The 18,859-nt window shown below is 44.5% G+C and overlaps 1 protein-coding gene across 2 annotated transcripts in view; it reads right to left on the bottom strand.

The window, feature by feature from the left end:
- Gabrb3 (gamma-aminobutyric acid type A receptor subunit beta3) overlaps positions 1–18,859 on the bottom strand; it is a 212,529-nt gene that overhangs the window by 70,699 nt on the left and 122,971 nt on the right. For both annotated transcript variants that reach the window (XM_042697461.1, XM_042697460.1), the window contains exon 4: positions 3,328–3,548. In XM_042697461.1, the coding sequence (XP_042553395.1) occupies positions 3,328–3,548 (221 nt within the window). The remainder of the gene's footprint in view (positions 1–3,327; positions 3,549–18,859) is intronic.

Below are 18,859 nucleotides of genomic sequence, written 5' to 3'. Positions count from 1 at the left end.
ACACTTCCACTTCTGATGTTTTACTGAGTAACTCGATGTAAGAGTCTCATGGGTTTCCCTGCCCAGGCTGGCTTTGAACCTTGATCCTTAACGCTCAGCCTCCTGAGTAGCTAAGAATTACAGGTGTGAGCCACAGCACCTGGCTTGACCTACAGTTTTTTTAAATTTTTACCACGGTGCAAACATAGTATGCCTTTAGTTAGAAACTATACTTCCAGTTTTGAGTTTTCATCTTTCCCCAGCTGCAAACTGCAATCGTGAAATGCTGGGCATCATCGTAGAGCTGTACCTTCTGGTCTACCTCTCCATCCCACTCCGAGGGGAAACTAAGGGCCACTGGGAAGTAAGGATGTGTCTGAGCTCTGGTATTTCCCACATATGTGTGCTTGAAAATCCTGATGGGTTTTTAATGGGAGTTCATGTGTATCTGTGCTAATTTGCCAAAAATAGCCAGTGCATAGTTGGGATTACAGGTGCTGGCCACATATATATATATATATGAGATATACGCATAATATATATGTACATATGATATATGATATATTTCATTTTAGCTCTCTATCTCTGTCGAGATATAAAATGGCATTGACTCTTGATCTTCAGATCTCAGTCTCCTGAGTAGCTAGGATTACAAGCCTGAGCCAGTGGCACCTGGCTAGAGATTTTCTTCATGACACTTTGTCCAAGTTCACATAACTGAAGAAGCACTCTTACAGAAATGTGGCACCCCAAATAAAAATCTCAGGAGCATATGGAGATGAAAAGGCATATATTTAGACCTTTATTTAAGGGGCTCCTAACTAGGCCTAATAGATGTAAATTTGACTAGAATGATTATTTCTTAGGCCATTATACAAAGTTGTTTTTTTTAATTAAAAACTTTCCCTATTACAGAATTATTTAGCTTTCGCATATAAACTTACAGGCAAACTGTCTGACAAAGACATAATTTAATTTTCTTTATTTTACACATATCTATAAATACATAAAGATATTTATATATAATATTTATAGGTATCTTTATATATAAATGTATAAAGATATCTATCTAGATAGATCTATAAAATCTATAGATCTATATTTGTATAGATATAAATATATACTTATAAATCTATAGATAGATCTCTATATATTTATATATGTTTATATGTAAAGATATCTAGATATATATATGTAGATATCTCTCTCTATGTCTTTTATAGAGAGAGGTATCTACTAACTCTTCCTATGGTCACAAGAATTTGGGATATGTTTTTGGACCACTGATGTACTTGTGAGAACTTCTACACCTTCACCAGTACATTTCTTCTCATTTTGGAACAACCACAAAAAATACTAACTGCTAAAAACCTCCCAAAGAAACTTTAGGCTAGACTCTTGGCAGTAAAACCAGGATCAGATTGACATATGCTATTTTTTTCTCACCTTGTACAAAATTCCCACTCATGCTGTGGTTTCAAAAGTCACCAGCATTTTCTTTCTTTCCTTCTTTTTTTTTTTTTTTCTGTCGGTTATGAGGCTTGAACTCTGGGCCTGGGCGCTGTCCCTCAGCTTTTCAGCTCAAGGCTAGCACTCTACCACTTGAGCCACAGCACCTCTTCAGGTTTTCTGGTGGTTTATTGGAGATAAGAGTCTCACAGACTTTCCTGCCTGGGCTGGCTTTGAACCATGATCCTCAGATCTCAGCCTCCTGAGTAGCTAGGATTACAGGTGTGAGTCCCTGGTGCCCAGCTTCACCCAACATTCATTGTTTAAGGCAATGTTGCATAGGTCCTTCATTCATCTTGTAGCTGGGAAGACCACAAGGACACAGAGATGAGCCTTCAAGGTTTATGGTTATGTCCCAGTTTTAGCCACTGGAGTTTTCTGAAGAAGGCTCTGAATTCCACTACAGTTTGCAATAACTCTTTTCTTCAAAGTATTCATGTGTGTTCCATTAAAAACTGTGGGTCAAGCTGGGCACCGGTGGCTCATGCCTATAATCCTAGCTACTCAGGAGGCTGAGATCTGAGGATCACAGTTCAAAGCCAGCCCAGACAGGAAAGTCTGTGAGACTCTTATCTTCAATTAACCACCAGAAAACTGGAAGTGGTGCTGTGGCTCAAGTAGTAGAGTGCTAGCCTTGAGCTGTAAAGCTGAGGGACAGCGCCCAGGCCCAGAGTTCAAGTCCCACATAAAAACAAAAACTGTGTCACTCCTAGAAGGCCTGGGGTTGGGGAGGTGGGTTTTTAGGCCAGAAAATGGAGATAAGCAGATAGAGACATACATTCTGTCTCTGCCTCTGATTCTCTGTGTCTCTCTATCTCTGTTTCTAGTTTTCTGTCTGTGTGTCTGTCTCTCTGTCTCTCTTTGCCTCTGTCACTGTCTCTCTAATTGCCTCTGTGTGTCTATCTCTATCACTGTCTCCCTGTATGTCTCTGCATGCCTTTCTATCTGTCTCTCTCTGTTTCTGTCTCTCTGTGTGTCTCTGTCTCTCGGTTTTTCTGTCTCACCACACACACACATACACACAACCCTATTTAGAAACCAACCTCCCCTTCCCCTCCCTAAAAATATGCAGTGCAAAGCCAATGCAAGAGACAGAAGGTTTTTAAGAGCATCATTCAGCAGAGTAATATGCAAAATAATGAACCGCTTAAAATGATGAAACCTTCCTGAGAAGGTCTCGTGATTTCCAGAGCAACCAGAAAATCCTAGGGCCTCCTCCTCCTCCTGGCTCAGAAAGGCAGCCCGGTTTTCTGATTTGAGTGATTGCATTAGAAGGACCTGGAGAAAGCTGTTTCTCATCAGAAAACCTCTCACTTAGTCATTCCCATAAATATTCTCCACACCACCTCAAGAAAGCTCCATAGAGACTGTATCTTATAATCTGCACAGCAGACATTCCCCCTCCCCTCCTCTTCTCTGGCTTTCCAAATAGCTTTGGGAGAGAGAGAGAGAGAGAGAGGAAAAAAACTTTATTAAAAGCCTCTGCAGTGTCAGGACAATATTAATTATGAGTCTCTGTGGCGATCATATGGGAAGTCCATCCTAAGAGACTCTATGCTTTCAGAGAGGGTAACCCAATTATGTACCATTCAGCCAAGGAAGCTGCTTTGCAATTGGCTTGATAGCTATTTATAGTAACAGTCACGCTTCAGATCTTTGGATGATGGGGTGTTGTTGCTGTGTCCCCCCTCCCTGCCCCCGCAAAGCTCAGAGTGTTGTCTTGGATGTTTCCTAATTAATCTGAGGACATGGCCTCGCTTCCTCCAATCATCTCAAGTGAGAAATTCAAGGCAACACACCATGCAAGTACAAAAATTGGCCCCAAAGAGGCAGACAGACCTGAGCCCATACAGTACCGTCCCATCCGGGTGGAGCCGGATCATGCGGTTTTTCACAGTCACACCGTGGACAAAGGACTTCTTGTCATTCAAGAAATACGTGTCAGGCACCCACAGCTGGTCAGCCACCCGATTGTCCAGCGTGAGGTTGAGGGGGATTCCAGAATAGGCCAGCCTCTTGTCTCTCCAGTATTGTTGGAAATACATCGTGAGGGTGTAATCCTAGAGAGGGAAAGAAAAAATAAAAAAAAGGAAGCAAATTAAGTTTGTGCTGGTCTACAGGTGTCATTCCTCCATGACTGGCCACAACGAGCCAGTGCAAGTCTGAAGAAGAAAACAAGAGATGTGGCTGTCCTACTGTGTAGGTACAGTAGAACAAGATGGCTGCTTATCTTGAGAATAGCAATTTCCATTTAATGGCTCTCTCTCTCTCTCTCTCTCTCTCTCTCTCTCTCTCTCTCTCTATATATATATATATATATATATATATATATATATATATATAAAACTAGGTGTGTGCAATACCCATCAATGTCTGGGCATAGTAATTGAGAAGGAAAACTAGATAAATTGCACTTTAAAAGAGATAGTCATATAGAAATAAATGCCTTCCCCCCTCAAAGACAAAGGCATCATAAAATCAGGGGTCAGACAAGAGCTGCTGTGTGTCACCAGGCAGACAGGTGCGTTAAAGGGATCATGGCAGGTGAGCCCCTAGCTGCACACTCTCCCTCTGCAACTGAAGAGGTTTTCTACTTCCTTCTGAGAGAGGTATAAATACAAGCCTTCCAGAAACAACCACTGAAGACTACCTGGCTTGTGGGAGATCTATCACATTTTCTTTTCTTTTTTATTTAGTTCACCATGGCCATTTCTGCATTTGCTGGGTGTCTCGTCCCCTGGTTATGAGGATATGTCAGTCTGGGGAACATAAGAGCCTGAAGCCACAGCAGGATGTGGGAGAAGAGGCAAAAAAAAAAAAAAAAGCAAATACCCATGAGTCACTCCTTTCTTTTCTTTTCCTTTCTCTCTTTCTCTCTCCCTATTTCTTGTTTACACAGTAGTTGGTTCAGTAGATAAAGGGCAAATCAGATACTGGTGATAGATAAAGAAATTACAGATGGTAGATCGATATAGAGATAGAAAGACAGATGATAGGCCAATCAATTGATCCACAGAAAGATAGATAGAGAAATATGATAGTGGACAGGTGATAGGTCCGTTGATGGATAGAAAAACAGATCCTATACATAGACATGTGATAGACAGTAGATAATAGGTCAGTGATTGATTGATAGATAGACAGTAGATAGACTGACAGAAAAGTAGACGATAGGTAAGATGTCTAGACAGACGGACAGACAGACAGACAGACAGACAGACAGACAGATAGATAGATAGATAGATAGATAGATAGATAGATAGATTGAGAGAGATAGATAGAGAGATAGCTAGTCTAAAAATTCTAAACTTGGAAGAATTGGAGCTGAAAACTCAAAGGCAAACAGCTAAAGATTCCAGCTGTGGTTCTAAGCATGGATTTTACTGAGTTCACCTGTGATCAGAACCCAGCTGCCAATACCCTCCCTATGGGCACCCTGAGAGGTGGCTCAGGATCAGCTCAGGAGGTCAGCCAAGACAATGACTTCACCAGAGCCTATCAACATTCTCCTCTCTGCCTCACCGGGTGGTTCTTAAGTGTGACTAATCTGCCAGTGCCATCTTATGCTCTTCTGAGAGCCCAGAGGCTTCAAAATGGCCAAGCATAGATGTCAACCTGGTCTTCCCATGTGGCATAGCAACAGGAGACAATAAAACCCACACAGGCTAAACAATTATCGAGCCTGTAAATCTGGACTGGGACTGTAGCTTAGTGGTAGAATGTGTGCCTAGCATGTACAAAATACTGGATTTGATCCTCAGCACTGCAAATCATCATCATCATCATCATCATCATATCACACACACACACACACTCACACACACTCACACACTTGTATTGTTTTGTAAGGCCCATAACAAATTAGAGAAGGGCCAGTGGGTCATGCCTGTCATCCTAGCTATGCTAGGAGGCTGAGAGCTGAGGATCATAGTGTGAAGCCAGATTGGGCAGGAAAATCTATGAGACTGTTAACTACCTACCCTTGTCAAAAAAGGCCAGACTGGAACTATGGCTCTAGTGGTAGAGCACTAGCCTTGAGCAAGGAGGGAAAAAAGCTCAGGGACAGAGCTCAAACCCCTGAGTTCAAGCCCCCGGATTTGAGGGAAGGGACGGGAAGGGAAGGGAAGGGAAGGGAAGGGAAGAGAAGGGAAGGGGAGGGGAGGGGAGGGGAGAGGAGAGGAGGAGAGGAGAAGGAAGGGAAAGGGAAGGGGAAGGGAAGGAAAGGGAAGGGGAAGGGGAAGGAGAAGATGAAGGGGAAGGGGAAGGAGAAGGGGAAGAGGAAGGGAAGGGGAAGAGGAAGGGAAGGGGAAGAGGAAGAGAAAGAAAGAAAGGGAAAGAGAAAGAGAAAAGAAGAAAGAAAACAAAAATAAGGGAAAGAGAAAGAAAGAAAGAGAGAGAGAGAGAAAGAAAAGAAAAAGAAAACTAGAGAGAAGGAGGCAGAAAGAACCAAATGGGCTGAAGAATCTACAGATGTCACCTGCATTTTTTTTGTCAGTCTCGAGGCTTGAACTCTGGGCCTGGGCTTCACCTGCATCCTAAGGGAGGCGGCATGTGAGGCAGTATGATGAGAAGAGTTGGGAGTTATTTTCCAGGACCATCTACAGGCAGTGCTGTATCCCTGGCACTTCCTGGATGGATGCTCATCAGGGACAAACTGCACAAAGCCCCTGAGCCTAGGAGAGTGAACTAGGTGGCAGGAGATGTACAAAGCCATTCAGGGACAGAAGCTTCACTTACAGCACTGACAGGAAACCCTGATGAGGCAGTTTTATTGTAATGCAGCATTCACAGAGTAGTGGCCAAACTGGACTCTAGACCTGTGTCCAGAAATAGAGAGACTAAACTGTCCAATTAAAAAAATACTTTATAGAATTTGGCTGTAAATCCACTGGGTCTTGGGCTTTTTCTTGGTTGGGAGGTCTTTTATTTGTCATTTGAATTCCATTACTTGTTATGGACACAGTAAATGATACAGGACTCTGGGCATTCACACACAGTGAGACCAAAGTAGGATACTCTTAGAGGAAGAACACAAAGTCTCAATGCCTATGTGCCTCTGATCAGATAGAATAATAGTTATTGAAATAAACTCCAGGAAATGGTTAATGAGGTTGTTTTTCTTTTCTTTTTGTCTTGTTTCTCTAGTTATCCGTCTTTGGGAGGGCTAAGGGGGAGGCACAGAAGTGGAGGGACAAAGGGTGAACAAATGCAGCCGTGGTACTCACTGGACACTGTGGAAAATGAACTCTACAACTTGTGGGTGGGGATGGGAGGGAAAAACTGGGAGAGAGCGAGGGAAGGAGTGACATTGTCCGAAAAGAAATGTATTCTTCATCTGACTTGTGTATCTGTAACCCCTCTGTAAAACCCCTTTTTTCTTCTTCTTATCTACCTGCCTGGCTCAGATCTAGGTAGCAAAGGACTAGAAATTGGTCCTCGTCCTTTGAGCCCTGAGATTCCCTCACCTAGACAATCCCAAGCCTGGTTGTCCTGTCTCACCCATGTTCCTTCTCATGCAATCACCACAAGAGAAGCCTGGACTCAGAGATGTCCTTCTCCTTCCCTCCTGGGTCCACCCTCCTGTGTCTTGCGTGGACCTCCAGGGTCCTTTTGAGAACCAGGAGGAAAACAGACTCGCTTTTCCACAGCAGTCATCTCCCGGTTGCTTGGCATCACCATCCTTGAATATCAACACCTACATCTTAAAACAGGTGTAAGGGGACGGTAGGTACAGAAGATCCATTTTGTAATGGGAAGGCAGAGTGGCTGCCTCCCAGAGGTAGAAGATGCTTGCCAACATAGAAGGGGTGTTGGTTAGCCAAGTCCTGAATAGGGCGTGTACAGAGACGAGGCTGAGGAGAATCAAGGTCTACTGACATCCACCCCTACCATCAGCTTTGGATAAAAGGCAAAAGGTGTGATAACCCAAAACCCTGAAAATCATGGAGGCAGAGCTAGATAGGAAGAACTCAGCAGGAGCAACCAAAGGATGTCCCAGGCGACTATGAGCCTCCTCCGAGTTAGTGTCTGGCTGGGACCAAAAGGTTCCGTCATTCCTTTCTTTAATTCTGAACCTCGCATCCAGCCCTATGTCTGAGTCATGAAGTCTAGCGCTCTTCCTCCAGCCCCCTTCGCAGCCTGCTTTATACATGGTTTGCCAGGAGGAAGGAGAGAGTGTGACAATTTCCTCCAGGAGTCCACCTGTCGTTCATGGTCTAGAAACTCGGGATGGAGATTTATTTTCAACAGCCTTGCTCTCGGTATGATAGGCAGTATGTCCCAGCAGTTTGGGCCTTCTGTGTTGGCAGAAGGAGTTTGAGTGGGGATAGGGGGCAGACTCATAGAATCAAGGGCAGGCAGAAAACAACAACAATAAGCAACAATAAACAGAACTAAAATAACCCCCCTGCATCTGCTGGGTCTAGCAAGTACTATTACAGTGCTGGGAATACCGATCAGTAGCCCATTTTTTTCTTCTTTTTGATTATTAAATATTTTTTATTCTTATTATAAAGGTGATGTACAGAGGGGCTACTGTTTCCTAAGCCAGATGATGAGTACATTTTTTATTGTTGCTGGTGGTGTGTGTGGTGGGGGGAGTTGAACTCAGCCTCATGTCCCTGAGATTTTGTACTCAAGGCTAGTGCTCTACCACTTAGAGCCACAGTGTCACATCCAAGCTTTCTTGGTGGTTCTTTGGACATAAGAGTTTCACAGTCTTTCCTTCCCCTGGCTGCTTTGAACTATGAGCCTCTGATCTCAGCCTCCTGAGTAGCTAGAATTACTGGCATGAGCCACTGGCACCCTGCTAGCTTTTTCTACTCTTCTGTAGGTTTTTCTACTCAAGGCTAGTTCTGTACCACTTCTAGTTTTTTGGCGGTTCATTGGAGATAAGAGTCTCGGAGAATTTCTTGCCTGGGCTGGCTTCGAACTGCAATCCTCAGCTCTCAAGACTCGGAGTAGTTAGGACATGAGCCACCAGTGCCTGGCTACAAGTACATTTCTTTTTGGACAATGTCACTCTTTCCTTTGCTCTTTCCTAGTTTTTCTCTCCTGTCCCCACCCACAAGTGGTATAGTTCATTTTCGACCTGGGGTCTACTATCACTGCTGCATTTGGTTGCCCTTTTACAATGATCTTTTAAGTAGTTGTACCAAGGAGTTGCCATTCATCATCCTCCCCCTCCCCCCCCCCGTCTCCCAATCCATCCCCTTCCCTCACTTTTCTTAATTCTGTAGGACATACTTTGAATTTTTGTCTGTATTCTCCCTTTCTTCCCCCTGCCCATCACCACTACCTTTCTTCTCTTCCTTTGCTCTTTCCTCTGCAGATACTATGGGCAAAGGGAAGGGAAAGCCTGGAATGGCCCATGCCACCATCCTTCCTTCAGCTTATCAGTTCAGGCCAGCCCTCTCTCTCTCTCTTTCTCTTTCTCTCTCTCTCTCTCTTTCTCTCTCTCTCTTTCTCTGCTAGTCCTGGGGCTTGAACTCAGGGTCTGGGCACTATCTCTGAGCTTCTTTTTGCTCAAGGCTAGTGTTCTACCACTTGAGCGTCACAGGGCCACTTCTGGCTTTTTCTGTATATGTGGTACTGAGGAATTGAACCCAGGGCTTCGTGCATGCTAGGGAAGCACTCTACCACTAAGCCACATTCGCGGCCTTCCTGTCTGTTCTCATGTGCGGTTAAAAAAGACCTTTGCCACAAACCCAGCAGTTGACATGTCCCCCCTCTGTCCCTGTGCTCTGGGCCTCCTATGGCTACTGACTCCTCAATGAAGAGAGGAACACCTGGAGAAGCAATTTCATTTGTCTCTCTGGTCCCTCCTCTGTATCCTTACTTGGAAGAACTGAGGAAGGTTGGGTTTGATTTGGGGAGCATCTCCCTCCAAGAATCTAAGGAATAAAGAGCATTATAAGACAAACTGAACTTGGGTTGAGGGGGCCAAAGGCTATTTTGGCCCAAACCTGGGAGAGTGGAAAATAAGGTCAGTGGAGAAATTCTTGGGGAGAATAATAAAAAGCATGGCACCATAGAGGCTTCCGGCTCACAGAAACATCAACTCAGCTGCGAAAGACTTACTTCTTTTAAGTGTTTTCTTCCAGGTGCCGGTGGCTCACGCCTGTCATTCTAGCTACTCACTCAGGAGGCTGAGGTCTGTGGATCATGGTTTGAAGCCAGGCTGGGCAGGAAAGTCCATGAGACTCTTATCTCCAATGAACCACCAGAAAACTGGAAGTGGAGCTGTGGCTCAAAGGGGTAGAGCACTAGCTTTGAACCAAAAACAAAAAAGAAAACCTCTAGGACAGCACCTAGGCCCTGAGTTGTTCAATCCCCATGACCAACAACAACAACAAAAAAAAACTGTTTTCCTCAAGGGAATCTTATGAAAGTGGTCTGGGCCAAAAAAAAAAAAGAAGAATACAGACACAGGAGAGGCCATTGGTGGGAGATAGAGGAGGGGGGAATCCCTATCAGAGTCTGAATTTCCAGCATCTTCCAGGAAGAGAAGACACCTTGAGACTAGAAAGCTCAGGAATTAATGTATGGGAGTTCTTGGACTCATCTCAGGGCCTAAGATGGAGGTGGGGAAATTAAGAGTTGTGTTCTTTACCTCAAAAGCTTGGACTGTGTGACACCTGGGCACTAAGGCAGGAAATAAATGAGAAGGGAGGGACCGTTCAATGCACAGCCAGGCAAAGCCACCCAGTTGCTGGGAATGCCCGTTGGTGGCCTCAGAGGATTCTGGGAGGAAGCAGAAGCTATCAAATGTGACAAAGAGCCAATAGATTTCATAGGATTAGCCCAGCGAGCCCCTACCAATTTAGCTGGCAAAGCCAGACCCCGAGACTGCACGAGGATGTATCTGTTTAGGTAGAAATTGATTCAGGCATTGGACAAATATTTATCGAGCTCTTTACCATGTGCTAGGCAATGTCGGGGAAGCAGAGATAAAGTTAATGCCAATGTGGACTGTGAGAGGCTAGCCATCAGAGAGATAATGATTGCAGGTACCGTGATTCAAAAGCCATCTGGATTAGGTGCCACGCTAGACCTGAAAAGATACAGGTCTCTCTCCCTCCCCCCCCCCTCTCTCTCTCTCTCTCACACACACACACACACACACACACACACACACGTGCTATTTCTGAGTAGGATAACCAAAAGCACCTTCCTAGGAAAAAGAGTCACGTGACCAGAAGTCTGCAGAAGAGGTGGGCTTTGAAGTGGGGTTGGGCAGGAAAGTCTGTGCGACTCTCATCTCCCATGAACCACCAGCAAACTGGAAGTGGCGCTCAGGCCCAAAGTGGTAGAGCGCTAGTCTTGAGTACAAAGAGCTCAGGGCCAGCGCCCAGGCCCTGAGAGTTCAAGCCTCATGACTGACAAAACATAAATAAATAAACAAAAGAGAGAGACTTCCAGCAGCATCCTCTAGGTCCGCAGCAACTTTTACCATCTCCTTTCCCACCTCTGCTCTTTGACAAGAAAAGTCTGAGCACCGTGTGTGGTATGAGGAACAAGGTTGGGAGCTGCTGGAGTTAGACAGAAACTAAGGGTGGGAAGGGCAGAGTAAGGGGCGGTGGAGGGGAGAGAGATGAAGGTCTCGGAGAGAAGCAGAGGGTGGGGGAGGATCAGGAGGCGGGATACAGGAAGGGAAGAAAAGGAGGCTCTGAAGAGGCAGAGACGTTTGGGGGAGAAGTAGGAAGCCAGAAGAGAGAGGGTGTGGAGAGGGGGCAGTACAGGGATGGGTTAGTCAGGGGAGGAGCATCCTTCAGGAAAAGGAAGTGTGGAGAAGATCAAGGCCCATTCTGGCAGTACAGGCCTGATTAGATCAGCCCACAGTGGGGAAAGGGACATAGGCTGTTTCCTGGTGCAGGCTCCCTTGGCTGGGGCACAGCCAGCTGAGTCAGCACATCTACACCATGGTGTTGGCAGGAGGGGATTTTGGCCACAAGGTCAGAGTTCACAGAAGTAGAAGATAGAACGGGAGCCGCAGAGACAGATCCCCGTGTCCAGGTACACAACGTCTTCTGGTGGATCTGAAGTCCGTAGAGATGAAAAGGGGGAGTAGTGTTCTGCTCCACAGAGCACCACAAATCTTTCAGTCCTGCTGCAGAAACTCTCCTCATGAGGCTTTTTCCTCTGGTCACGATGCAATGCCACTTGATTCTACGTGACTACTTTTTGAGGGCACGGTTGAGATTTGTAGCCATTCAAGCATTTATGGAATGTGCCTCTTGTAAATTAATTGGACCCTGACAAGTACCAGTGGCTTACCACGTACACTCCTAGCCACTCAAGGTGGCTGAGATGTGAGGATCGGGGTTTGAAGCTAGCCTGGGTAGGAAAATCCATGAGATTCCTATCTCCAAAAGCCAGAAATGGAGTTATGTGGCTCAAGTAGCAGAGCGTTAGCCTTGAGTGGAGGGGAAAAGAAATCGCTTAGAGTCAGTGCTCAGGCTCTGAGTTTAGAGGCTAGTATAGCACAAATGATTAATTAATTAATTAGTTAGTTAACTGTCACACAGGGCCTGTACAGGAATACTGGGTCAGGCCCATGCCCTGGCATTCCCACCACCTCCTTCCACCAGATCTCTGTGCTCTATCTGCTTCTCAGTTCATCCACAAAGCCCCCCTAGGACAGGCATCTCCTCACAAAAGGAAATCTCCACAGAATGAGGATCCTGGGGCCTCTGGCCTCTTTTGCCAGCTTTGCAAAGATGGAACTTTGGCCATTTTGAGTCATCATGGCTGATGAGAGTGAGTGTGGAATCTGAACCCCTGAATCCCTGAACCCCTGAAGCCTCTCTGTGCCTCCGCTTTCCCAGGAGGGTTCTTTATATTCATACAATGGAAATAATTGCTATCATCCCTGGTATTTACCCGGGCAGGTGCCTGTGGACAGACACTTGTGTGTCTTCGGATTTGAGGTTTAATGGTAAGAACTCAGGCAGCAAAGAGAGAAAGAAAAAAAACTAAGTGGATTTGTACCCAGCTTTCTCCAGTGCTCTGAGAACTGAACTCTTCTTGGGGTATGCTGTATAAAGGGGAGCTAGTCTGGGTCACTGTAGCTGGTTTGAATTATGGTAGTACATCACAATCATTGAAGATACTTTCAGTCGATACCTCTTTGTGCCATGCAAGTGTTTGGAAGAATTTAAGATCAGCGTGAAGAAATATTCAAGTAAGAACTGTATTTAGAACAAGGTCTTTCTTTAAAATAATAATTAAAAAAATCGGCTTTACAGCCAGGTGCCAATGGCTGAGATCTGTACATCCCAGTTTGAAGCCAGCCCAGGCAGATAAATCTGAGAAACTCTTACCTCCAATTAACCAGAAGAAGAAGAAAAAAAATACAAAAACTAAAAATGGAGCTGAGGCTTTAGTGGTAGATAGTTAGCCTTGAGTGAAGATGTTAAGGGCAACCAGCATCTAGGCTCTGAGTTCTAGCTCTAATACTGGAGCGTACACGCACACACACACACACTCTCTCTCTCTCTTCTCTCTCTCTCTCTCTCTCTCTCACACACACACACACACACTCTCTCTCTCTCTCACACACACACACACACACACACACAGACACACACACACACACACACACACACACAAAACCCCTCAATAAAACAAAACAATTTTAGAAACAAAATTGCTCTCATCTTTAGTCTTCTTTTAGGAATTTAAAGCCCTTTGGTAATCTAATGAAATTCCTCTCCCCCCTCTCCCTTTCTCTCTTCCACTTTCCTTCCCGCCATCTATTTGTCAGTGAGAAACACTAACATTCAAGCTATACAGATACCATTGATTTGGAAGCCATTTGTTTGGAGTTTCTGTGTATAACGAAAGTTGCTAGGATTTAACATAGGGCATAAGAGTCTATAGGCAGTGAAGGCCAGGAGCCCTAGATCCTAGGTAATACTCCAGGCCTAGAGCAGAGTCCATGGAATTGGGTAGTGGGTAGAAGGCATGAGGAGGCCTAAGGCTAAGCTGTCTGGCTTCCAGAAGTCCAGCTAACTGGTGGGGGGAAGGGAAGCAGGCATTCTTGAGTAACACAAATTACTGACCTTTCTGAATCCCCTAAGAATGTATACAAACAGCAGCAATAACAACAACACAATAATGGCCCAAATTCTCTGCTCTTCCTTCCTTAAGCGTTTCATGCCATCAACTCGGATTGTTTGCAATAAGAAACATAAACAACCAAGTTTCTTCCTGCTTGTACAAATCTCCTGGCAGTTATCCCATTAAAATGACAAGAATACATATTTGGAGGTGGAAATAGTGCTCATTATTCTGCAGTTAAGTAATTGACTAGATTCCTCAGCACAGGAAATGAAGAGTTGTTATTTTTTTTTTCTTCTTCTTCTTTTTAAATTCACTATCCCTGAAAAAGAAATGCAGTCTCTAGACCGAATTTAAATATTTAACTGCAGCAATGAAAACCACAGGACACCTGTGTTTGCATCTGGTTCAGCAAGTTGATGATAGCAAACCTTGCAGGTAGATTGTTCTCAGGTCAGGAAAGAGGGAAAATTGTGATGAGATGCTTACATAAGCCCTAGGCAGTAGGGACTTCCTGCATAGGCATTTGTGTAATTCATGTAAGAAAGGGGAAAAAATAATCTTAGCAGTTCTGTTAACACATATGTTTATAAAACTCCAATCTATTCCACTTAATGGCCTAAAAATAAATACCCCGTTGGTTGCCGATGGCTCACACCTGTAATCCTAGCTACTCATGAGATCTAAAAATTGCAGTTCAAAGCCAGCCCAAGCAGGAAAGTCTGTGAGACTCTTATCGCCAATTAACCAGCAAAAGTGGAAGTGGAGCTGTAGCTCCAGTGGTCGAATGCTAAACCTTGAATAAAAACCCTAAAGGAATCCAGGTACTGGTGGCTCTCTCCTGTAATCCTAGCTACCTGAGAGGCTGAGATCTGAGGATCATGGTTCAAAGCCAGCCAGAGCAGGAAAGTCCATAAGACTTGTATCTCCAATAAACCACCAGAAAACCAGAAGTGGAGCTGTGGCTCAATATGGCACAGTGCTAGCCTTGAGCAAAAGAGCTCAGTGGCAGCACCCAGACCCTGAGCTCAAGATCCTTTACTAACAAAAAAACAATAACAAAAAAGAAAGCTAAAGGATGGTACTCAGGCCATGAGTTCTAACCCCAGTATTGGCATATAGCATGCAAAAAAGTATCCAACATGGCAACCATCTCTCTTCTCATCACGGACTTAGAAGCCAGCTAGCTTTTCATTGGTTGAATCTATCCATGGTGGGTCAATCTATATATAGTAATATAATAATATGTGGTGATTTAATAATAAAGCAAGAACCACCTTTTATCCTCTCTTCCTCCTTCCTTCTTTCTCCAAGTATTCATTGGGCCGAGAATCATGCTGGGGGCTAGACATCCAAAAATAGGAAGACATAATTAGCAACTCACAATGTCGTGAGGAGATACAAAACTGCACCAAAGCAAATTAGAGTTGATACGGGAAGGAGCTTTAGAGTCAGATATTCAAATCGGCTTCTATTGGCCAAGCACACACATGGTGAGCCACCTGTTGGGGATCTAAAATTGACACCCCGAGGTGAAGATTTCAGAAGCAGCCTCCAAAGCCACGTTTCTCTCTGCTCTAACCCTCCTCCTCCTCCTCAGTCTGTCTCCACATAATACCCCCCTCGGGCAAGCCACAAAAACTACAATTTCCTCTTCCCAAAGGCGAGGCCTCGAAACTAGACTGAATGATAGGAGGCTGAGGTCTGAGGATTGCAGTTCGGAGCCAGTGAAGGCAGGAAAAGTCTGTGAAACTTTTGTCTCCAATTAACTAGCCTAGAACTAACATAAAGCCAGAAGTGGAGGTGTGACTCAAGTGATAGAGCACCAGCCTTGACTGAAAATTTGAAGGCATAGGACTCAGGCCCTGAGTTCAAGACCCAGTACTGACATACACACACACACACACACACACACACACACACACACACACAGATTATTGTTCTACACACTAGCTATAAAACCTTAAAATATTACCAGTTCACTCACCTTACCATATGCTCAGTGGAAACCCTCTGGCCTACTCTGGTTTGTAGGCCCTAAGACGCTGATTTCTTTGAAGATGGGATATTTACACAGAGACTAGGAAAACTTTAAATACATAGCCTTATGGGGTCTCTCTTTAGTCTAATACTCTTAAATCACTCCCTTTGAGTCTATTTGAAATTTCTACAAGGCTACCTATGGTTCATGGAGCTGAAGATGGAATCTATCCTGAGTCTTTAGGTCTCCAAGGTTTCTCGTGTTGTGTAAATCTATGAGCCAATAAATGTGTAGTTTTTCTGATGCAAAATGAGTCCCTGTCCTGCTCTATATGGTTCACTGTCCTGAATCTAACCACTGCTATTTTTGAAGAATGCCCACCACATGCTCTCCAGGAATTAGCATTGGGCGGATATACCTTGATGAGTCACGTAGCATACATTTATGCAAAAAAGTAAGGAAGGAAGGAAGGAAGGAAAGAAGGAAGGAAGGAAGGAAGGAAGGAAGGAAGGAAGGAAGGAAGGAAGGAAGGAAGGAAGGAAGGAAGGTAAAAAGTATGTTTGGCTAGGCACTGGTGGTGGCTCATGCCTATAATCTTACCTATTCAAGAGGCTGAGATCTGAGGATTGCAGTGTGAAGCCAGGTAGGCCAGGAAAGTCTGTGAGACTCTTATCTCCAACAAACTATGTGTAGCATTGTGGCTCAAGTGGTATGAGTTCTAGCTGTGAGCGCAAATATGGGCTTAGACTCAGGGCCTGGGTACTGTTCCGCAGGTTTCTGTTCTACCACTTGAGCCACCGCTCTATTTCCAGCTTTTTGGATAGTTAACTGGAGATAAGAGTCTCTCATGGGTTTTGCTGCTAAGACAAGCTTTGAACTATGATCCTCAGATCTCAGCCTCCAGAGTAGTTCAGATTACAGGCATGAGCCACCAGTGCCCGGCATAAACGTACCATCACCATCTGACAGTTGTAACCAAGCCTTTAACAGATGGACATTTGAGTTCAAACCATAGCAAGGGCTTTGTTCTTCCAGCAATTATCTGTAGCCATGCCAATGTCCTGCCATTCCAACAAGCAGGTCCAGCTGCCTCTTGATTCTTTCCATCCAGAGGCCCCTCACATACCCCAAGCTCAGTAGGTCCAAACTTAGCTTATTACCTGTCATGTTCCCTAAGCAGAAAGAGAAGCAGTCTACTTGGGAGGTGGAAAGGGAGGGGGAGGGGTGTTCGTTCCTTCTCCTCCTGACCTTCAGAATTCCCTCATCGCCATGTTACACAAATACTATTTCCTAAAACCCTTCAGCATCTGCATTAAGGCCTGAGGTCAGCAGTCGCAGGGTTGGTTTTTCCACTGCTGTCATAGTAACCCATTAGAGGATGAGTCACGATCTATTAAACTGCATCCTGAGAATGCTTAGCACTGGTGCTGGAAACATGCTGGGTTCAATGCTAGACTTACACGTGCGTGCGCGTGCACACACACAACACACACACACAACACACACACACGTGCACACACGCACACTACGGGTGAATAAAATATTCAGGATGACCAGGTGCCTTCCACCCTACATAGGCACAGATGCTCCAAAATCATTGCACAAAAACACTGCGTGAATGGCCTTATAGAATGTGCTCATAAACTAGGGAGTATGTATCCTTCTTTATTCTAAATGAGTGCTTATCTCAACACTATTCACTAAGCACATACATACTCCAGCCATGTGTGTGTACATCTATTCGAACACACTTTTCTCTTCTGACAACTATCTTAATTAATAGGCTTTGTATTTCCTACAGGAAATACAAAGACTTTCCAAATGATATGATTCATCGCAATGTGCCTTGAGCATGGTTGTCGAAATTAGCTTGCTCGGTCTCTGCAAAAAAAGCGTGAATAATTAGGAGAGGGTGACAAATGGAGACCAGAGAGGAACTGGTCCACATTCTGATAGGGTGGTACCTAAGACACTACAGAACCTCTACTCCTGGTCTTCTCCTTGAATTAATCAGAGTGCTTGCACATGATCCAAGTCCTGTTATTTTAAATAATCTTAAACAATATGGTTTGGTTTTTTTTTTTTTACCTGTCCTGGGTCTTGAACTCAGGGCCTGGGTGCTGTCCATGAGCCTCTTTGTGCTCAAGGCTAGCGCTCTCCTACTTGAGCCACAGCACCACTTCTGGTGGTTAATTGAACATGAGAGTCTCACACTTTCCTGCCCAGGCTGGCTTTAAACTGCGAGCCTCAGATCTCAGCCTCCTGAATAGCTATGATTACAGGTGTGAGCCACCTTCTCTTTGAATGCCTGCCAGAAAGCAAACAAGGCAACAACAAACCACACAAATGCTGGTGCAGAAAGAAAAGCCCCTATCTGTCATAAAATAATAAATAGCTCTGCTTTAAACCATCTCTACTCCTATCTATCTATCTATCTATCTATCTATCTATCTATCTATCTATCTATCTATCTATCTATCTATCTATCTATCTATCTCTACTCCTATCTATCTATCTATCCCACAAGATTCCAGTTGTCATTGATTTTATATTCGTGCTTCCAAGACAGGGCTTTTTCAATGGATTTCCTCCCCTCAAAGGCAAATCATGTGGATTAGCGATGCTGCACACTTGAAAGGATTTTCAGAGTCTAAGAAGATGTGCTATTTTTAGACCCAGAGCCCATTCATTTCTGAGATCATGTCTATTTCTGTCTGCTTCCCAGAACTTAGTAAGGTCCTGCTGTTAAGAGACAATCACCATATTAGCACTGCTAGGCTTCTTCATATCATTGAAAAATATTAGTTTAAATAGCTGTTGATGAATTATCTTCATCTCAGCAGAAATATGTGAATCGGGGAGTTGGGGGGGGGGGGAAATGCCTGTGCAAAGAGACTGCTCAAAGAAATCCCTCCTTTGGAATGTTGTAACAAAAGAAACGACCACATAGATTTTCTCACATTCCCACAATTCTGAAGGAGACAGAAGCCATGGTGCATTTTGATGGGACAGGGTAGTGTTCACTTCTGGATTTTGAGCAGTATTCCCTGCGATTTCCTCTTGTGCCCATTAATTATGCAGCCAGCCCTACTTGTGAGTCATAAACGGTCCCTTTTTTCCCTCCCCCCCCCCCCCAGCCCTTGAGATTGAAGTCTATTTCTTCTGCAGCCACCAATCAGATTGTGGCAGTCCAGTTTGTTAGCTTGTAAGTAGGGCAAAATCTAAGACCACCATTTTCCTTGTGTGTGTGTGTGTGTGTGTGTGTGTGTGTGTGTGTGTGCTGGTCCTAGGGCTTTATCTCAGGGCCTGGGAGCTGTCCTTAAGGTTTTT

The sequence above is a fragment of the Dipodomys spectabilis genome, unplaced genomic scaffold (genome assembly GCF_019054845.1).
Source record: "Dipodomys spectabilis isolate Male_0828 unplaced genomic scaffold, ASM1905484v1 ptg000219l, whole genome shotgun sequence".
Classification (NCBI taxonomy): Eukaryota; Metazoa; Chordata; class Mammalia; order Rodentia; family Heteromyidae; genus Dipodomys; species Dipodomys spectabilis.
The sequence above is the reverse complement of the archived record's forward strand: the minus strand, read 5'-3'. Positions and strand labels throughout refer to the sequence as shown.